At 40.6% G+C, this 22,584-nt stretch overlaps 1 protein-coding gene across 1 annotated transcript in view; it reads right to left on the bottom strand.

Moving 5' to 3' along the window:
* Positions 1-22,584, bottom strand: part of MCF2L2 (MCF.2 cell line derived transforming sequence-like 2) — a 280,069-nt gene that overhangs the window by 192,366 nt on the left and 65,119 nt on the right. The window contains exon 3 of the mRNA XM_069594515.1: positions 16,066-16,180. Within this exon, the coding sequence (XP_069450616.1) occupies positions 16,066-16,180 (115 nt within the window). The remainder of the gene's footprint in view (positions 1-16,065; positions 16,181-22,584) is intronic.

The raw sequence follows: 22,584 nt of genomic DNA, 5'->3' as shown, positions 1-22,584 counted from the left end.
ATTCCATGGACAGAGGAGCCTGGCAGGTTACAGTCCATGGAGTCACAAAGAGTCGGACACAACTGAGCAACTCTCACTTTTCACATACTTATATGATATATAGAACACATACATATATTAAAATGTAAAGTGATAAAGAGATGAAAAATACAAAAGAAAAATTGAAGACACAGAAGAGAAACTCAGAAGATGCATTGTCCCTCTAATTTGAGTTTCAGAAGCAGAGTTGTAGAAAAGAAACAAGCAGACATAACAGGAAAAAAAATTCTAAGCCTAAGAGAGACTTGAATCTTCCATTCAAAGACACAGCAGTATGAAAGAAAATGTTTGAAATTTCAAACTTGCAAAACAAAGAAAAAAGCCCAAAAGCTTCTTATGCAGAGAGACAAGCAGCTGACCTATGAAAGGATGACAGTCAGATCCTGTGACAAGGATCAACTTTGTTATCAGTGAATACTGAATGCTAAAAATCAATGGATCAATGTTATTTTACAAAAAAAAAGAAAAAAACCTCCATGCTCAGATAGATTGCCAATTAACTGTGAGATCAAAATGAGTCATTTTCTGACATTCAAGATGTAAAACTCACTTACCATACACACTTTCTAAAAAAAGAAATAACTTTAAAGTTTTTAAATGAACATGAAATCCTAAAATGAAGAATGACCTTCCTGAGATAAAAAACAATCCCAGGTTGACAACTTGCAGCAAGTTTACACAGCAACCAGGCTGTATTATGAATAGCTCAGAGAGGCTCAAAAGAATATCTCCAAGAAGAAAATGTATGCATTAGATGAATTCTATGATAAAGAATCTATAAGATGTTAATAATATAATAAAGATACATGCTATGCTATAAACAAGAAAAAAAAACAAAGGCAATTAAAAATGCTAGGGGAAAAGGTACATAAAAAGTCATTGTCCAAGTGTGAAATAAATTAAACTGTGGCATGATTTTGAGCAACCCATGAGGTATGAGAAAAGAGAACCTATTTTACCATAACATTTATAGCACTCTCCTTTGAGTGACACAGATTTAAGGATTTAGGATTACATCTCTCATTCCAGAGGTCCAATCATATTACATATATAAATGCATTCCACTGATTTCTGTTATTTAGCATCAACCTATAATCAAAGAAAAACATTTATAGTAATGTGCAAAATACATTATAATTCCTAGTAATGAAAAGTAGAATATAGGTAGAAGAACTTAAAGGTTGAGAGTAAAGAACGATGTAAATACATAGTAGTGAAATCAACAGGTACAACTGGCCCTCCATATCTGTAGGCTCCACATCTGTGGATATGGACAGCTGACTGTACTGTACCACTCTGCATAAGCGACTTGAGCATAGGAGAATTTTCATATGCTCAACGTTCTCGGGATCAACCCCGTTTGTTTCTGATGTTAGATTGCATACATTCTTTGTATATTTTGGATATTAATCCCTTATGAGATATATCATTTGCAAATATCTTTTTCCATTCAGTAAGTGGACTTTTTGTTTTATTGACATGAATATTTTCCTTTGCTAGGCAAAAAGGTTTTTAGTTTGATACAGATCCAGTTATTTATTTTTGCTTTAGTTTCTCTTGATGAAAGTGAAAGAGGAGAGTGAAAAAGTTGGCTTAAAGCTCAACATTCAGAAAACTACGAATCATGGCATCCGGTCCCATCACTCCATGGCAAATAGATGGGGAAACAGTGGAAACAGTGGCTGACTTTATTTTGGGGGGCTCCAAAATAACTGCAGATGGTGATTGCAGCCATGAAATTAAAAGATGCTTGCTCCTTGGAAGGAAAGTTATGACCAACCTAGACAGCATATTAAAAAGCAAAGACATTACTTTGCCAACAAAGGTCTGTCTAGTCAAGGCTATGGTTTTTCCAGTAGTCATGTATGGATGTGAGAGTTGGACTATAAAGAAAGCTGAGTGCTGAAGAATTGATGCTTTTGAACTGTGGTGTTGGAGAAGACTCTTGAGAGTCCCTTGGACTGCAAGGAGATCCAACCAGTCCATCCTAAAGGAGATCAGTCCTGGGTATTCATTGGAAGGATTGATATTGAAGCTGAAACTCCAATACTTTGGCCACATGATGTGAAGAGCTGACTCATTTGAAAAGACCCTGATGCTGGGAAACATTGTGGGAAGGAGGAGAAGGGGACGACAGAGGATGAGATGGTTGGATGGCATCACTGACTCAATGGACATGAGTTTGGGTAAACTCCAGGAGTTGGTGATGGACAGGGAGGCCTGGCATGCTGTAGTTCATGGAGTCTCAAACAGTCAGACACAACTAAGTGACTGAACTAGTTTCTCTTGCCTACAGAGACATATCCAAAAAAAATTACAAATACCATGTCAAAGAATATATAACCTATGTTTTCTTCTAGGAGCTTTATGGTTTCAGGTCTTACATTTATATCTTTAATCCATTTTGAATTTATTTTGTGTGTGGTGTGAGAGAGTAGTCCAACTTGATTCTTTTGCATGTAGCTATCCAGTATTTCCAACATCACTTGTTTAAGAGGTTGTCTTTTCTCCGTTGTATATTTTTGCCTTCTTTGTCATAAATTAATTGCCTATTTGAATGTAGGCTCATTTCTGGGATCTCTATTCTGTATCATTGATCTATGTTTCTGTTTTGTGCCTGTATTATACTGCTTTGATTACTATAGCTTTGCAGTATAGTTTGAAACCAGTGTGTATAATCCCTTCAGCTTTGTTCTTCTTTCTTAAGATTATTTTGGCTATATGGGGTCTTTGGTGTTTACATACCACTTTTAGAAAACCAAATTGATGAACCTTTGGCCAAACTCATCAAGAAAAAAACAGACAATCTATATTAATATAGTCATAAATGAAAAAGATGTTATAACCGATAGCACTGAAACATAACATAAATGATCATAAGCAATTACTATGAATAAGTATATGCCAATAAAATGGACAATCTAGAAAACATGGACAAACTCCTAGAACTGTACACTCTCACAAGACTGAACAATGAAGAAACAGAAGTATGAACAGACCAATTTACCAGTAATAAAACTGAATCAATAATAAGTAAAATTCCCAGAAAACCAAGTCCAGGACCAGATCACTTCACAGGTGAATTCTATCAGACATTTAGAGAAGAGTTAACACCTATCCTTCTCAAATTATTCCAAAAAATTGCCCAGGAAGGAACACTTCCTAACTCATTCTATGAGGCTGGCGTCACCCTGACACCAAAACAAAGATATCATCAAAAAAGAAAATTACAGGCTAATATCAGTGATGAACATAGATGCAAAAATCATCCAACAAAATATTAGCAAACCAAATTCAACAATATAATAAAGGAATCCTACACTACAGTCAAGTGGGCTTTATCCCATGAACACAAAAATGATTTAATACCCAAAAGTCAATCAGTGGACAAAGGACAACCTAGAATAAATGGACAAATTCCTAGAACTGTATAATCTCCCAAGGCTGAACAATAAAAAAATATTTCATACCAATTACCAGTAGCAAAATTGAATCAATAAGAATATTAATACGGCATATTAACAAATTAAAGAATAAAAATCATATGATCATCTCAATAGATTCAGAAAATGTTTTTGACAAAATTGAACATCCATTTATGATTTCAAAAAGACTCTCAACAAAGTTATAAAGGGGACATAAAGGGGTTATAATAGGGACATACTTTGACATAACTAGAGTTATCATACGATCCTGCAATCCCACTCCTGGGCAAATGTCTGGAGAAAACCATAATTTGGAAAGAGACATGAGCCCCTGTGTTCACTGCAGTATTCTTTAGAATAGCCAAGATGGGAGGTAACCTAAATGCCTATCAACACATGAATGGATAAAGAAGATGAGATATATATACACAATAGAATATTATTCAGCTATAAGAAAGAATGAAATAATGTAGCAATATGAACAGAGCTAGAGATTATCATACTAAGCAAAGTAAACCAGACAAAGAAAGACAAATCTCATATATCACTTATATGTGGAATCAAAAAAAAGTTATACAGATGAACTTATTTATAAAACAGAAATAGACTTACATACACAGAAAACAAACTTATGATTACCAAAAGGGAAAGGGGCGGGGGGATAAATTAGGAGTGTGGGATTAACATACATGTGCATGCATGCTCAGTCGCTCAGTCATGTCTGACTCTTTGTGACCCTATGGACTGCAGTGCATCAGGTTCTTCTGTCCATGAGACTCTCCAGGCAAGAATACTGGAGTGGGTTGCCATTTCTTCCACCAGGGGATCTTCCTGACTCAGGGACTGAACTCCTGCATCTCCTTGCATTGGCTGGCAGATTCTTTACCACTGAGTCACCTGGGAAGCCCCAACATAGATACACTTCAGTTCAGTCGCTCAGTCGTGTCCAACTCTTTGCAATCCCATGAATCGCAGCACGCCAGGCCTCCCTGTCCATTACCATCTCCCGGAGTTCACTCAGACTCACGTCCATCGAGTCAGTGATGCCATCCAGCCATCTCATCCTCTGTCGTCCCCTTCTCCTCCTGCCAGAAAACCAAGTCCAGGACCAGATCACTTCACAGGTGAATTCTATCAGACATTTAGAGAAGAGTTAACACCTATCCTTCTCCCAGCATCAGAGTCTTTTCCAATGAGTCAACTCTTCGCATGAGGTGGCCAAAGTACTGGAGCTTCAGCTTCAGCATCATTCCTTCCAAAGAAATCCCAGGGTTGATCTCCTTCAGAATGGACTGGTTGGATCTCCTTGCAGTGCAAGGGACTCTCAAGAGTCTTCAACACCGCAGTTAAAAGCATCAATTCTTTGGCGCTTAGCTTTCTTCACAATCCAGCTCTCACATCCATACATGACCACTGGAAAAACCATAGCCTTGACTAGACGGACCTTAGTCGGCAAAGTCATGTCTCTGCTTTTGAATATGCTATCTAGGTTGGGCATAACTTTTCTTCCAAGGAGTAAGCGTCTTTTAATTTCATGGCTGCAGTCACCATCTGCAGTGATTTTGGAGCCCAAAAAAATACAGTCTGACACTGTTTCTACTGCTTCCCCATCTATTTCCCATGAAGTGATGGGACCAGATGCCATGATCTTCATTTTCTGAATGTTGAGCTTTAAGCCAACTTTTTTGCTCTCCTCTTTTACTTTCATCAAGAGGCTTTTTAGCTCCTCTTCACTTTCTGCCATAAGGGGGGTGTCACCTGCATATCTGAGGTGATTGATATTTCTCCTGGCAATTTTGATTCCAGCTTGTGCTTCTTCCAGCCTAGCGTTTCTCATGATGTACTCTGCATATAAGTTAAATAAGCAGGGTGACAATATACAGCCTTGATGGACTCCTTTTCCTATTTGGAACCAGTCTGTTGTTCCATGTCCAGTTCTAACTGTTGCTTCCTGACCTGCATACAGATTTCTCAAGAGGCAGGTCAGGTGGTCTGGTATTCCCATCTTTTTCAGAATTTTCCTCAGTTTATTGTGATCCACACAGTCAAAGGCTTTGGCATAGTCAATAAAGCAGAAATAGATGTTTTTCTGGAACTCTCTTGCTTTTTCCATGATCCAGCGGATGTTGGCAATTTGATCTCTGGTTCCTCTGCCTTTTCTAAAACCAGCTTGAACATCAGGGAGTTCACTGTTCACGTATTGCTGAAGCCTGGCTTGGAGAATTTTGAGCATTACTTTACTTCATTTAATGTGAGCATCTCACATTAGCATGTGAGATGAGTGCAATTGTGCGGTAGTTTGAGCATTCTGCCAGCCGGCGCACTGAGCACAGGCGGCTGCGGGCCGGCGCACTGAGCGCAGGCGGCCAAGAGGAGCAACCCTGCGTCCGAGGTCAGGGGCGGCAGCTGAGAGAAGCTATCCCACGTCCGAGGTCAGTGGTGGCCGGGAGGAGCTACATCGCGTCCGAGGTCAGGGGCTGCGGCCGGGAGGAGACACCCCGCGTCCGAGGTCAGGGGCGGCTGGGAGAAGCCACCTTGTGCCCGAGGCCAGGGGCGGCAGCTGGGAGGAGCAACCGGAGGAGCAGTGGCTGCGCAGGCACAGGAGGGCCTAGAGGAGCTATCCCACGTTGAAGGTCAGGAACGCCGGTGGTAAGGAGATAACACTCAGCCAAGGTAAGGAGCAGCGGCTGCGCTTTGCTGGAACAGCTGTGAAGAGATACCCCACGCCCAAGGTAAGAGAAACCCAAGTAAGATGGTAGCAAGAGGGCATCAGAGGGCAGACACACTGAAACCATACTCACAGAAAACTAGTCAATCTAATCACACTAGGACCACAGCCTTGTCTAACTCAATGAAACCAAGCCATGCCTGTGGGGCAACCCAAGATGGGCAGGTCGTGGTGGAGAGGTTTGACAGAATGCGGTCCACTGGAGAAGGGAATGGCAAGCCACTTCAGTATTCTTGCCTTGAGAACCCCACCAACAGTATGAAAAGGCAAAATGATAGGATACCAGAAGAGGAACTCCCCAGGTCATTAGGTGCCCAATATGCTACTGGAGATCAGTGGAGAAATAACTCCAGAAAGAATGAAGGGATGGAGCCAAAGCAAAAACAATATCCAGTTGTGGATATGACAGGTGATAGAAGCAAGATCCAGTGCTGTAAAGAGCAATATTGCATAGGAACCTGGAATGTCAGGTCCATGAGTCAAGGCAAATTGGAAGTGGTCATACAAGAGATGGCAAGGGTGAACGTCGACATTCTAGGAATCAGCGAACTAAAATGGACTGGAATGGGTGAATTTAACTCAGATGACCATTATATCTACTACTGCGGGCAGGAATCCCTCAGAAGAAATGGAGTAGCCATCATGGTCAACAAAAGAGTCCGAAATGCAGTACTTGGATGCAATCGCAAAAACGACAGAATGATCTCTGTTCATCTCCAAGGCAAACCATTCAATATCACAGTTATCCAAGTCTATGCCCCAACCAGTACCGCTGAAGACGCTGAACGGTTTTATGAAGACCTACAAGACCTTTTAGAACTAACACCCAAAAAAGATGTCCTTTTCATTATAGGGGACTGGAATGCAAAAGTAGGAAGCCAAGAAACACCTGGAGTAACCTGCAAATTTGGCCTTGGAATGTGGAATGAAGCAGGGCAAAGACTAATAGAGTTTTGCCAAGAAAATGCACTGGTCATAGCAAACACCCTCTTCCAACAACACAAGAGAAGACTCTACACATGGACATCACCAGATGGTCAACACCAAAATCAGATTGATTATATTCTTTGCAGCCAAAGATGGAGAAGCTCTATACAGTCAACAAAAACAAGACCAGGAGCTGACTGTGGCTCAGATCATGAACTCCTTATTGCCAAATTCAGACTCAAATTGAAGAAAGTAGGGAAAACTGCTAGACCATTCAGGTATGACCTAAATCAAATCCCTTATGATTATACAGTGGAAGTGAGAAATAGATTTAAGGGCCTAGATCTGATAGATAGAGTGCCTGATGAACTATGGAATGAGGTTCATGACATTGTACAGGAGACAGGGATCAAGACCATCCCCATGAAAAAAAAAAAAAAAAAGACCATCCCCATGGAAAAGAAATGCAAAAAAGCAAAATGGCTGTCTGGGGAGGCCTTACAAATAGCTGTGAAAAGAAGAGAAGCAAAAAGCAAAGGAGAAAAAGAAAGATATAAGCATCTGAATGCAGAGTTCCAAAGAATAGCAAGAAGAGATAAGAAAGCCTTCTTCAGTGATCAATGCAAAGAAATAGAGGAAAACAACAGAATGGGAAAGACTAGAGATCTCTTCAAGAAAATTAGAGATACCAAGGGAACATTTCATGCAAAGATGGGCTCGATAAAGGACAGAAATGGTATGGACCTAACAGAAGCAGAAGATATTAAGAAGCGGTGGGAAGAATACACAGAAGAACTATACAAAAAAGATCTTCACGACCCAGATAGTCATGATGATGTGATCACTAATCTAGAGCCAGACATCTTGGAATGTGAAGTCAAGTGGGCCTTAGAAAGCATCACTATGAACAAAGCTAGTGGAGGTGATGGAATTCCAGTTGAGCTATTTCAAATCCTGAAAGATGATGCTGTGAAAGTGCTGCACTCAATATACCAGCAAATTTGGAAAACTCAGCAGTGGTCACAGGACTGGAAAAGGTCAGTTTTCATTCCAATTCCAAAGAAAGGCAATGCCAAAGAATGCTCGAACTACCGCACAATTGCACTCATCTCACATAGATACACTACCATATATAAAATAGATAACCAATAGATGCCTACTGTATAGCACAGGGAACTATAATCAATATTTTGTAATAACCTATAAGGGAAAAGAATCTGAAAAAGAAAAGATACACACACACACACACACACACACACATAATCACTTTGTTGTACACCTGAAAGTAACACAACGTTGTAAATCAAGAGAAGCAAAGTAAAGTGTTAGTTGCTCAGTTGTATCCTACTTATTTCGACATGGAGCCCATCAGGCTCCTCTGTACATATAATTCTCCAGACAAAAATGGTAGAGTGGGTAGCCATTACCTTCTCCAGGGGATCTTCCCAGTCTAGGGACTGAACCTGTTCTCCTGCATTGCAGGCAGATTCTTTATGGTCTAAGTCACCAGCATAGCCCTATAACTCTACTTCAATTTAAAAAAAAATTAAATAAAGCCCAGAGCTAACACCATACTCAACCCTGTAAAGTCTAATGCATTTCCTTCTAAGATCAGGAACAAGACAAGAACTCACTCTTGCCACTTTTATTCAACATAATATTGGAAGTCCTAGCCACAGCAGTAAGACAGCAGGGAAATTTAAAAGAATCCAAATTGGAAAGGAAGAAGTAAAACTCTGTTTGCAGATGACATGATACTATACATAGAAAATCCTAAAGATGCCACCAGAAAACTAACGGGCCTCATCAATGAATTCAGTAAAGTTGCAGGATACAAAATGAATATTCAGAAATCTGTTGCATTTCTGTACATTAACACAAACTACCAGAAATAGAAATTAGGAAACAATCTCATTTATAATTGCATGAAAAAATAAAATATCTAGGAATAAATCTAACTAAGGAGTTAAAGGGACCATACACAAAAATAAACTCAAAATGAATTAGAGATCTAAACGTAAGACCAGAAACTATAAAACTCCTAGAAGAAAACATAGCCAAAACACTCTCTGCCATAAATCACAGCAGGATCCTCTATGACCTACCTCCCAGAATATTGGAAATAAAAGCAAAAATAAATGGGACCTAATTAAACTTAAAAGCTTTTGTACAACAAAGGAAACTATAAGCAAGGTGAAAAGACAGCCTTCAGAATGAGAGAAAATAATAGCAAACGAAGCAACTGACAAAGAATTAATCTCAAAAATATACAAGCAGCTCCTGCAGCTCAATTCTAGAAAAATAAGCGACCCAATCAAAAAATGGGCCAAAGAACTAAACAGACATTTCTCCAAAGAAGACATATAGATGGCTAACAAACACATGAAAAAATGCTCAACATCACTCATTATCAGAGAAATGCAAATCAAAACCACCATGAGGTACCATCTCATGCCAGTCAGAATAGGGGCTATCAAAGAGTCTACAAACAATAAATGCTGGAGAGGGTGCAGAGAAAAGGGAACCCTCTCACACTGTTTGTGGGAAAGCAAACTAGTACAGCCACTATCGGAGAAGGCAATGGCACCCCACTCCAGTACTCTTGCCTGGAAAATCCCATGGACAGAGGAGCCTGGTAGGCTGCAGTCCATGGGGTCGCTAAGGGTCAGACATGACTGAGAGACTTCACTTTCACTTTTCACTTTCATGCATTGGAGAAGGAAATGGCAACCCACTCAGTATTCTTGCCTGGAGAATCCCAGGGACGGGGGAGCCTGGTGGGCTGCCGTCTATGGGGTCGCACAGAGTCAGACACAACTGAAGCGACTTAGCAGCAGTAGCACAGCCGCCATGGAGAACAGTGTGGAGATTCCTTTAAAAACTGGAACTAGAACTGCCATATGATCCAGCAATCCCACTGCTGGGCATACACACCAAGGAAACCAGAATTGAAAGAGACACATGTACCCCAGTGTTCATCGCAGCACTGTTTACAACAGCCAGGACATGGAAGCAACCTAGATGTCCATCAGCAGATGAATGGATAAGAAAGTTGTCGTACATATACACAATGGAATATTATTCAGCCATTAAAAAGAATGCACTTAAATCAGTTCTGAGGTGGATGAAACTGGAGCCTGTTATACAGAGTGAAGTAAGACAGAAAGAAAAAAACCAATACAGTATACTAGCAGATATATATGGAATTTAGAAAGATGGTAATGATAACCCTATATGCAAGACAGCAAAAGAGACACAGATGTAAAGAACAGTCTTTTGGACTCTGTGGGAGAAGGTGAGGGTGGGATGATTTGAGAGAATAGCATTGAAACATGCATATTATCATATGTGAAACAGATTGCCAGTACAGGTTCGATGCATGAGACAAGGTGCTCAGGGTCACTGGGATGACCCTGAGGGATGGGATGGGGAGGGAGGTGGGAGGGGGGTTCAGGATGGGGAACATATATACATCCATGGCTGATTCATGTCATCGTATGGCAAAACCACTATAATACTGTAAAGTAATTAGCCTCCAATTAAAATAAATAAATAAATAAATTTTTTATAAAGGAGTTAAAGGGTCTGTACTGGGAAAATTATAAGACCCTGATGAAAGAAGTTGAAGACAATACAAACAAATGGAAAGATATACCAAGTTAATGGATTAAAAGAATTAGTATCATGACAGTGACCAAACTACCCAAGGCAATCTACAGATTCAATACAATCACTATCAAAATACCAAGACAATTTTTCACAGAGCTAGAGCAATTATCTTTTTTATAATTGATAATACCACTGAGTAAGAAAAGACTCCAGATATTTACAATCATTGAAGTGAAGTCGCTCAGTTGTGTCCGACTCTTTGCAACCCCATAGACTGTAGCCCACCAGGCTCCTCCATCCATGGAATTTTCTAGGCAAGAGTACTGGAGTGGGTTGTCATTTCCTTCTCCATTAGAACCTATGAATACAAGCAAGAGGCTGTGTTTTGAATGTCTAAATAAACCTGAATTATCAGAAAAAAGAAATTGAGCCCCTACCTCTCAGGATGACAAAAAGGCAGAATATAGCACAGTATTCTAAAACAATCACCTAAGCAAAATAACAAATGTCTTATACACACTAAGTCATTCTACTAGGGAGAAATGTCAGACTCCCTGGTTCTTACATAGAGAAGAACAGGAATATGGCATATTAAATTTTTTTTCCTATCCTCTAATATAATCCATTCAAATACTCCTAGCATATAAGACTTACTTGCCAACATCAAACATTTATTTATAAGTCTACGGGATATGCTCTAATTTTGAGCCTCACTTGTGTGCCTAAGGTCTGGTCCCTCAAGGTATCCTTCCAGAGGGTTCTGAAGCAAATTCATCCATCTTATACAGGACAACAGCCCAATAAGACTCCCCACTCTGAACTTCTATCCTAGAAGTCAAATGAATGATTCCATTTTCCTGATTTAGGGGAGCAATTCCACAGCCAGACCAGGAAACAACACATCTTGCCTTAGCTGCTCAATCAAAGCAGCACTTTTCCTATTTATAGTATTTAAAACTACTTAAAATCAGGGGCTTTTTCCATTGCCTTCATAATAGTAAGAAGCTCAGATCAAACTCACTTCTCTGATAAGGCTGGTTTTTAAAGCTGGCAGATTGTTACAATCCCATTCAGTCTTTCGGTACAAAGGAGCAAGTCTGTTTAGAATTCACAGGCCAAATAATAATGCTGTCCTCCTCCCCTCCTCCCAAAGTAGAAATGTCAGACAGCATTCTATGAGAGAATCATAGAATATCATATCATAAAAGAGGATATGAGTCTTCTCAAGAACTATTCATCAGACTCTATGGGAGGAAAATGGATATGGAAGAATTTTTCACTTAAATAGGCTTCTCAACAGATTCATTATAGAAAAAGACCTTTAGAAATAGTAAATAATCATAAAATTCACAGTTATGAAATATGAATCTTGTTTCTTTATAATAAAATTAACTTCTCAAAATAAAATAAAATAAAATAAAAGTAACTTCTCCAAGCCCTCTCAAGTAATGAACACATAACTGTGAGTAAAACATAGAAACCAAATAGAGGAATAGGGTAATAAAAATGTATGCTTAGTTATACAAATACGATTTTTAGAAAAGCAATTGGAATTTTTAAAAAGTTGACCATTTCTGTGCCTCAGAATATTTTACTAATGCCTTTCCAAACCACTCTGTAGCCACTGAAGGCATGTTTAAAATGAGACCTCAAAATGGCAACCCACTCCAGTGTTCTTGCCTGGAGAATCCCAGGGACAGAGGAGCCTGGTGGGCTGCCATCTATGAGATCGCACAGAGTCAGACACGACTGAAGTGACTTACCAGCAGCAGCAGACATGTAAAAGCATAAAGATCTGACTGTGAATAGAATTCCTAAAGCTAAGGATCACGGCTGGTTCCTCACTGTTCCTTCCCCCCTCCACGAGTCTCCAGTTTCTGTTGCTTCGGCCACCTGATGCAAATAGCCAACTCATTAGAAAAGCCCCTAATGCTGGGAAAGATTGAAGCCAGGAGGAAAAGGGGGTGACAGAGGATGAGATGGTTGGATGGCATTACCAACTCAATAACCATGAGTTTGAGCAAATTCCAGGAGATAGTGAAGGACAGAGAAGCCCAGCGTGCTGCACTCCATGGGGTCACAAAGAGTCAGAGTCAGACATGAACAACAACAGGGCAGAATCCCCTAACTGGTCTCCCTCCCTCCCTTCCTCCCCTCCTTCTGGCCCATCCTGCATACCACCACCACTTTCATCTGGTTGCCATTTTTTCTTCCTCAGAATGTCCAATGGTCTGGTCTTGCTCACTGTGCCTAAACTTCTTAACTTGGTGGAAAACACCTTGCCCAGTTTGTCCCCAACTGTCTATCCAGATCCCATTTCTCACTACTATCTGAAAAGGATCCTCACCCTGTTATGGACAACCTCAATAGTCTGTAATTCCCTAAACAAGCTCTATTTAAAACTTCAAATCCAGTAGCGGGGGGCGGGGGTGGGGAGGTTGGAAATAGAAGCCAAGTCACTTGCCCCAGATGACACAGCTAGCAACCATAGAATCTGGATTTGAATCCAGGTTTGAGCTGTGTCCAAAGTTCTTAAACACCATCCTGTTCTCTCTCTCTGAAATGTCCCTCTCTGATCTATATGTGGAAATCTCATCCATCCGTCAAGACCACTTCACTCCTGAAGCTTTCCTTGTTTTTTCCTGTCTAAAGTGCTTCTTCTCTCTTCTGAGCTCTTATAGCATTTTCTTCACATATTTCACAGAATATCATAACAACAGAGTCATGTGAGATTCAAGATATTGTTGTATGGTCTTGTGGTCCTTTATGGCACCTAACATACCTCTCTACGCACTGATGGCACTCAGCAAAGATCTGATAAAAAACGAGCTGTGGGAAGCCTTTCAGCACTCACCCAACCCGACCACAATGAGAGATCCTCATTAATTTAAGGCACAGAGCTCTCCTTTCCCCGCCCTGAGCATCCTGTCTTTCTCCTCTCCTAGTGCATCAGTTGTGCATACATTCCTTGTTGTGTGTCATGCCACCTGCCTATAAACCATTGTGCAACCTGGGAAAAGTTCTGGTGTCTGGGAACCACTGTAACATTTAGGAAGATGCAAACTGTGATAAATAGGAATCATAAAAAGGAACAAGAGTGGTTTCATTCTTTGGAACCTGAAATGGCAACTAGGAAACAAAGTTCACGTCAAATTCTCCTTTCAAGCCTTCTTACTCATTGTCTCTGTTTTATGTTGAAAGGAACAAGGGGTGGGGCAGTGAGCTAGTATGAACAAATGCCAGGAAGAAGGAAAGAGGAATAACTGGTCAGCTACTCTTTCTCAAGAGACAAACTGCATTCTAGGAAAGGAAAATGCTACCAATTTTACAAGAAATTATGCACGAGCACAGAGCAGAAAAGGTAAATTAGGCCTAAACAGTAGCCTCTTGATTTTTCTTTCTTTCTTTCTTTTTTTTTTGCTTGTGCGATGGGGTTTCTACCCCTTAATGCTTTCCCTCCACATTGGGCCATGTGGCACTCAATGTCTCGTCCTCACTGTGGTGGCTCAGGAAAGGCTGCAAATATAATATGAAAATGCCCCCATTTAATTTAGCATATGACTCCATCCACTGAGTAGGTACAATTAGATTGTAAGTTTAAAGCAATATAATGATAATAGGGAAGAGGCACTTCTATCTGTTACCCACCTGCCTGCTCACCCTCTTGCATGCTGCTCCTCACAGAAGTTGCTAAACTGATAGGTCAATGTTCTGGAAGGCAATTGAGCCAAAGAGGGAGACCAAGTTCAACTCCCTATAACTCCGGGAGGAAAAGGCAGGAGTGAGAAGTTGGGTTCCCCTCTCTCTCTCAGTGTCCTACTTCTCACCATATAACAAACACCCTTTGATTGAAATGAACCGGATCAGAACTGGAAATTTCACCAACATTACTTCTTGAGAAACTACCATGTGCTGAACTAGAAGGGAAAAAAAGAAAAGAAGCATTGGCCCCTATTCTTGAGTAGTTCACAGTCTAATAGGAGAAGCAGAAATAATTTTCATATACCATAGCATTATACAAGGGGTACTGTGGAAATACAGAGTCTGTGGAAATAAAGAGTCTGTAAGAGCAGAATTTGGGTCAAGGCAAGTTTCCATGAAAAAGTGAGATCAGACTGAGGGCTGATGATTTTGCAAGAGTCAGCCAGGCCCAGAAGGATGGCAGAGGTGGTCCTGCAGAGAGAACCATGTAAGCAAAGCCCAGAGATGTACAGCATCCTTCTCTCAAACCAACAAAGTCCAAATCCTCTCCTGTCTATATAATGTCTACAATACTCTTGGATCAGAGATAAAGAATAAGGTAAAATATAATTTAAGCACTGACCTTTGAAGAAATGCACTAAAAATAAATCCATAGCTTTCTCTGAGGAAGAAAAAAGGGTAAAAAAAAAAAATCTTAGAGTGGGTTTGGTTAAAGCAAACTAATTAACTTCCTAATCTCTGCAGGTGGGATCAGGCCCCAGGTGGACTTTTAATCACAGAGTTTACCTCTAAATCATATGAGGCAGATGGAAAGCAAGCAAAACAGCACACCCCTGGCTGTTGTGTAAACTCCTAACCACAAAGCATTTAAGTAACAGACAGTATCATAAGCAACACAGACCCATGGAGGGTAAGGCCTTTATGGGCTAAGTCTGCTCCCCAGGGAGTTTGGACTCCACAGTCAGCTCCACCTCTGTCTGTGAAATATTTGTCACCAATATGAACTCTGTCCCACATCCCATCCCTAGGAGACCTGGCTATTTATTGACTTAGTGGCATAAATATGTGAGACCTAGGCCCAAGAGGGTAGAAGTAGCAGATGCCCCAAAATATCTCTGTTTCAATCTCAGCTATAGGCACAGTTTTAATTTCTGGACTTTTAGTTTCCTTGCTCTGTGACTTCTTCATCTGACAATGATAGTTATAAAATCTACCCTTAAATTCCTTATTTAGGAGAAATAAATGAAGTGACTCCTAACTTGGCTTGAGCCTCCTGAGCAGCAGCCAGGTGTCTTAGACAACAGGCCCCAGGAAACCAGGATCACCTTAATCTACAGCAATGAACCTGAAGGAACAAACTCAGCGTTAGTTAGTCAATCAATTTTTCATTCACTTAACAATGTTTATTAAGCACTTCATGAGTACACACCATAATAAAACTGATGTTCATGTAACTTTGTTTTCTAGTCTCTTTCCACATCCCTTGTTTTGACTGATGGATAAGCGAAATTGGCCATAACACAGCAGTGTGAGCTGGGCTCATGGAAGATCCCATCCCAGCCCAGTACTACCATGTGGGAAATTCAGGATAAACCCAGTGACAAGGAAGGCAGCAGAGTATTGTGTTCAGCTCACCTGGGGACACTAGTTAGGTAGGTCATGACATTCAGGAAGTCTTCATCTGGGATGTGCTTGAACCCCACAAACTCTGGAAAAGTGATGATGGGGGCACCATCTTTCCCTCGGCCTCCTGCAACAAAAATGGGTAGTCAAGATGTTAACAAAATGTTTTCAAAGTGTTTACCTCTGCAAGTAAAGGACTCAGGCTAATATCAACTTGAGATGTGCATCGGTCTCCCCCTTTTTTGTCTGTATTATTTTAGAGCAGGAAGTGGGAAAGTTGACACTGAATTATTTCAAACAAGCCTCTCTTCTTCAAGCTTGTTCAGGAGTGTTGTGAGAATTCAATTTTTTTAATCCTTTGAAGATAGTTACTATATAAAAGACAACACTGATTTATTTTCATATAGGTGGAATAGTAAATAATGCCAACACAAATACATAATATTGCTCTTCATTTATGTAGTTCAGTTCAGTTCAATCTCTCAGTTGTGTCCAACTCTTTGCAACTCCATGAACCACAGCACGCCAGACCTCCCTGTCCATCACCAACTCCCAGAATTTACCCAAACTCATGTCCATTGAGTCAATGATGCCATCCAACCATCTCATCCTCTGTTGTCCCCTTCTCCTCCCACCTTCAATCTTTCCCATCATCAGGGTCTTTTCAAATGAGTCAGGTATTTGCATCATGTGGCCAAAGTATTGGAGTTTCAGCTTCAACACCAGTCCTTCCAATAAACATCCAGGACTGATCTTCTTTAGGATGGACTGGTTGGATCTCCTTGCAGTCTAAGGGACTCTCAAGAGTCTTCTCCAACACCACAGTTCAAAAGCATCAGTTCTTCACTGCTCAGCTTTCTTTATAGTCCAACTCTCACATCCATACATGACTACTGGAAAAACCATAGCCTTGACTGGACAGACCTTTGTTGACCTTTTTAATATGCTGTCTACTTTGGCCATAACTTTCCTTCAGCAAATATCAAATGTAAAATTGTATGGAGGTTAAGAGAGCTGGCTCTAGGGACTTCCCTGGCAGTCCAGTGGTTAGGATTCCATGCTTCTACTGCAGGGGGCACAGGTTTAATCCCTATTCAGGGAACTAAGATCCTACATGTTGTGCAGTGTGATCAAAAAAGAGAAAAAGAGAAAGAGTTGGCTCTAAAATCAGACAACTTTATTCAAGTTCTTCTTTACCTCTTAATTTCTATTTGATTTTATGCAAGATAGTTAATTAAACAGAAGTTTCCTTTTACATGCAAAATATGTATCTGGTAAAGCATCTGTCTACAATGTGGGAGACCTGGGTTCGATCCCTGGGTCAGGAAGTTCCCTGGAGAAGGAAATGACAACCCACTCCAGTACTCTTGCCTAGAAAATCCCATGGACGGAGGAGCCTGGTGTCCATGGGGTCGCAAAGAGTCAGACACGACTGAGCGACTTTACTTTCTTTCTTTCCTTTTATATGCAAATATGTATCTATGTAATAGGAATATTACCTATACCTTCCTCAAAAGATATTGTAAGGATTAAGTGAGAACATATATGAAAAGCACTTTAGCAGACTATTTATTATATATAAGTGCTCCATAAATGGTAACCTTTATTATGGTTATATTCTTGCAAGACAAGGCTTCCCTGGTGGCTCAGATGGTAAAAAAATCTGCCAGCAATTCAGGAGACCAGGGTTCAATGCCTGGGTTGGGAAGATCCACTGAAGAAGGGAATGGCAACCCACTCCAGTGTTCTTGCCTGGAGAATCCCCATGGACAGAGGAGCCTGGTAGGCTATAGTCCATGAGGTCACAAAGAGTCAGACAGGACTGAGTGACTAAGCACCCATTGTTAAGCACATTCGTGCAAGGTAGCTGCCCTTGGATAACTCATAAACAGATATAAGACATCCCTGTGAGAACAAAAGCATAAAATAAGTATTTAAATATTTTATTCATTAAAGCAGATGCCACTAGACTAGATAGATTATATTTCCCAATCTCTTTGCAGCTAGATGTACCCACAAGACTATGTTCCAGCCCATGGTTCCCAAACAGGGATACACAGTGAACTCACAAAAGTGCCATGAGTATTTTAGATTTAGGGGGAAAACAGCATTAGTTGGCATCTGTCAGATGCCACGCTTCCTGCTAGCTTGCAGTAGTTTGGAATTTCAACATTAAATTGTGCAGTATTTTTTCGAATGGCATTACATCTTTGGAGAACTGAGGGTTTGGTGGCTGATGGTGTTAAACGCAAGTGTAATATGAAAATCAGTGTGAAATAGGAAATTTAAGTGGTGATATCCAGACTGATTCCAAGGTTTGAGATCACTGTGGTTCTCTAAAAATGAAAGTTAAATCTGACTTTTTCTTTCAACTATGTGTATCTATTTTTTTCAAATAGCTACTAAGTTGTCAGGACATATAGACTTAAGTTGTATAACCTGTCAGGTATTGCTTTTGGCCAAAAAGGACTGTGAAAAATTGACTAAGATGCGAAGGCACTAAGGACTAAGGAACTTGGAGCACTTGTACCCCAGGCAGAGGGACATGAGCCGAAATGCTGGGAGCACCTTCCATGCTGTGCCCATGGAGGGAGGCTACTTCCAGTGGAATGGAGCTCACAAGTGAAGCCAATTACAAATGACTGCACCTATTTTGTATATCTAACGCAAGAGTCATCAGTACATGGTGTGGTTTAACGAGGACTGTATGATTACTGAGGGTGTGGAATCAATGAAGAAATTACAGGAAAAGGAGACTGAAAGAAGCAAAGGCAGGCACCTCTCCTAAGGAGAGAGACTCCTGGCCTGCTCTGTGGAGAATCCAGGTCATGTTGCCAGCCTATCTAATGGCAGTGCCATTAAGACCATCCAACCCACTCTGCTGCTCTCAATCCACACCTGGATTCTTCCAATTATACTATGATATCCCATGCATGTTTGTTTCATGGGAGAGAAAGTGCTACCTAGCAAACGTGAGTGTTTCTATCATGGAAAGAATAAGTCAGCATTGTGGTTTTTCTACACAAGTCTCTTGTACGTTTTGTTAACGTGAGTCTTGTGCTCCCAGAGACCAATCACTCTGTGATATTTGTCTCAATGACCAGTCATCTCCAGGAAATGCCTCTTGATTAATCCTATACACTTAAAAAAAAAAAACAACCTGAAGATTAGGTGTTTGACAAGGAGACTGAGCTACCTTGCTACATTGACTGAAAACAATCTAGATGAGGATGCTATTAGCTTTCAACTAAAATATATTCTTCTTTCTAGTTTCACAATCAGAGGGGTTTGCGAGAAATGTGAATTAAGAGAAGTTACATGTTGAGTAAGGCTAAATTTAGAATGCATTATAACACTATACTAATTGTATAAACAATATCTGCCAAGAAAATGGCTAAAACATTTCAAGGAACCAAAACACTGTAAAATATTCATAAGGATATACCTTTTCGTGATTTAATCTTTTCATTAACTAAAATTAAAGGTTCAGTTCAGTTCAGTCGCTCAGTCATGTTCGACTCTTTGCGACCCCATGTATTGCAGCACGCCAGGCCTCCCTGTCCATTACCAACTCCCAGAGTTCACTCAGACTAATGTCCATCGAGTCAGTGATGCCATCCAGCCATCTCATCCTCTGTCGTCCCCTTCTCCTCCTGCCCCCAATCCCTCCCAGCATCAGAGTCTTTTCCAGAGTCAACTCTTCACATGAGGTGGCCAAAGTACTGGAGTTTCAGCTTCAGCATCATTCCTTCCAAAGAAATCCCAGGGTTGATCTCCTTCAGAATGGACTGGTTGGATCCCCTTGCAGTCCAAGGGACTCTCAAGAGTCTTCTCCAACACCACAGTTCAAAAGCATCAATTCAGTGCTCAGCCTTCTTCACAGTCCAACTCTCACATCCATACATGACCACTGGAAAAACCATAGCCTTGACTAGACAGAGCTTAGTCGGCAAAGTCATATCTCTGCTTTTGAATATACTATCTAGGTTGGGCATAACTTTTCTTCCAAGGAGTCTTTTAATTTCATGGCTGCAGTCACCATCTGCAGTGATTCTGGAGCCCCCCAAAATAAAGTCTGACACTGTTTCCACTGTTTCCTCATCTATTTCCCATGAAGTGATGGGACCGGATGCCATGATCTTCGTTTTCTGAATGTTGAGCTTTAAGCCAACTTTTTCACTCTCCTCTTTCACTTTCATCAAGAGGCTTTTTAGTTCCTCTTCACTTTCTGCCATAAGGGTGGTGTCATCTGCATATCTGAGGTTATTGATATTTCTCCCAGCAATCTTGATTCCAGCTTGTGTTTCTTCCAGTCCAGCGTTTCTCATGATGTACTCTGCATAGAAGTTAAATAAGCAGGGTGACAATATACAGCCTTGATGGACTCCTTTTCCTATTTGGAACCAATCTGTTGTTCCATGTCCAGTTCTAACTGTTGCTTCCTGACCTGCATACAGATTTCTCAAGAGGCAGGTCAGGTGGTCTGCTATTCCCATCTCTTTCAGAATTTTCCACAGTTTATTGTGATCCACACAGTCAAAGGTGTTGGCATAGTAAATAAAGCAGAAATAGACGTTTTTCTGGAACTCTCTTGCTTTTTCCATGATCCAGTGGATGCTGGCAATTTGATCTCTGGTTCCTCTGCCTATTCGAAAACCAGCTTGAATATCAGGAAGTTCACAATTCACGTATTGCTGAAGCCTGGCTTGGAGAATTTTGAGCATTACTTTACTAGCGTGTGAGATGAGTGCAGTTGTGAGGTAGTTTGAGCATTCTTTGGCATTGCCTTTCTTTGGGATTGGAATGAAAACTGACCTCTTCCAGTCCTGTGGCCACTGCTGAGTTTTCCAAATTTGCTGGCATATTGAGTGCAGCACTTTCACAGCATCATCTTTCAGGATTTGAAATAGCTCAACTGGAATTCCATCACCTCCACTAGCTTTGTTCGTAGTGATGCTTTCTAAGGCCCACTTGACTTCACATTCCAGGATGTCTGGCTCTAGATGAGTGATCACACCATTGTGATTATCTGGGTCGTGAAGATCTTTTTTGTACAGTTCTTCCGTGTATTCTTGCCACCTCTTCTTGAATATCTTCTGCTTCTATTAGGTCCATACCATTTTTGTCCTTTATTGAGCCCATCTTTGCATGAAATGTTCCCTTGGTATCTCTAATTTTCTTGAAGAGATCTCTAGGCTTTCCCATTCTGTTGTTTTCCTCTATTTCTTTGCATTGATTGCTAAAGAAGGCTTTCTTATCTCTTCTTGCTATTCTTTGGAACTCTGCATTCAGATGCTTATATCTTTCCTTTTCTCCTTTGCTTTTTGCTTCTCTTCTTTTCACAGCTATTTGTAAGGCCTCCCCAGACAGCCATTTTGCTTTTTTGCATTTCTTTCCCATGGGGATGGTCTTGATCCCTGTCTCCTGTACAATGTCATGAACCTCATTCCATAGTTCATCAGGCACTCTATCTATCAGATCTAGTCCCTTAAATCTATTTCTCACTTCCACTGTATAATCATAAGGGATTTGATTTAGGTCATACCTGAATGGTCTAGCGGTTTCCCCTACTTTCTTCAATTTAAGTCTGAATTTGGTAATAAGGAGTTCATGATCTGAGCCACCGTCAGCTCCTGGTCTTGTTTTTGTTGACTGTATAGAGCTTCTCCATCTTTGGCTGCATAGAATATAATCAATCTGATTTTGGTGTTGACCATCTGATGATGTCCATGTGTAGAGTCTTCTCTTGTGTTGTTGGAAGAAGGTGTTTGCTATGACCAGTGCATTTTCTTGGCAAAACTCTATTAGTCTTTGCCCTGCTTCATTCTGCATTCCAAGGCTAAATTTGCCTGTTACTCCAGGTGTTTCTTGACTTCCTACTTTTGCATTCCAGTCCCCTATAATGAAAAGGACATCTTTTTTGGGTGTTAGTTCTAAAAGGTCTTGTAGGTCTTCATAGAACCATTCAACTTCAGCTTCTTCAGCGTTACTGGTTGGGGCATAGACTTGGATTACCATGATATTGAATGGTTGCCTTGGAAACGAACAAATGGAGATCATTCTGTCGTTTTTGAGATTGTATCCAAGTACTGCATTTCGGACTCTTTTGCTGACCATGATGGCTACTCCATTTCTTCTGAGGGATTCCTGCCCGCAGTAGTAGATATAATGGTCATCTGAGTTAAATTCACCCATTCCAGTCCATTTTAGTTCACTGATTCCTAGAATGTCGACGTTAACTCTTGCCATCTCTTGTTTGACCACTTCCAATTTGCCTTGACTCATGGACCTGACATTCCAGGTTCCTATGCAATATTGCTCTTTACAGCATTAAATTAAAGGTATTCATGCCTAACTAGAGAAAGATGGGTAGAGTTTTCTTATATCATGGTTAACACTGAGAACAAACACCAGAAAGTCAGGGGGTTAACTGGGGACACCACATGCTATTAACCTTTAGTCTGTTAGTCTTAGAGGCAGAATCACCAAGGAAACAAAACTAGGCCTCCATCCACTACAAGGCAGTCAGTG

Source organism: Ovis canadensis, chromosome 1, assembly GCF_042477335.2.
Source record: "Ovis canadensis isolate MfBH-ARS-UI-01 breed Bighorn chromosome 1, ARS-UI_OviCan_v2, whole genome shotgun sequence".
NCBI classification, from domain to species: Eukaryota; Metazoa; Chordata; class Mammalia; order Artiodactyla; family Bovidae; genus Ovis; species Ovis canadensis.
Note: the sequence above shows the minus strand (reverse complement) of the source record. Positions and strands in the feature narration are given on the sequence as shown.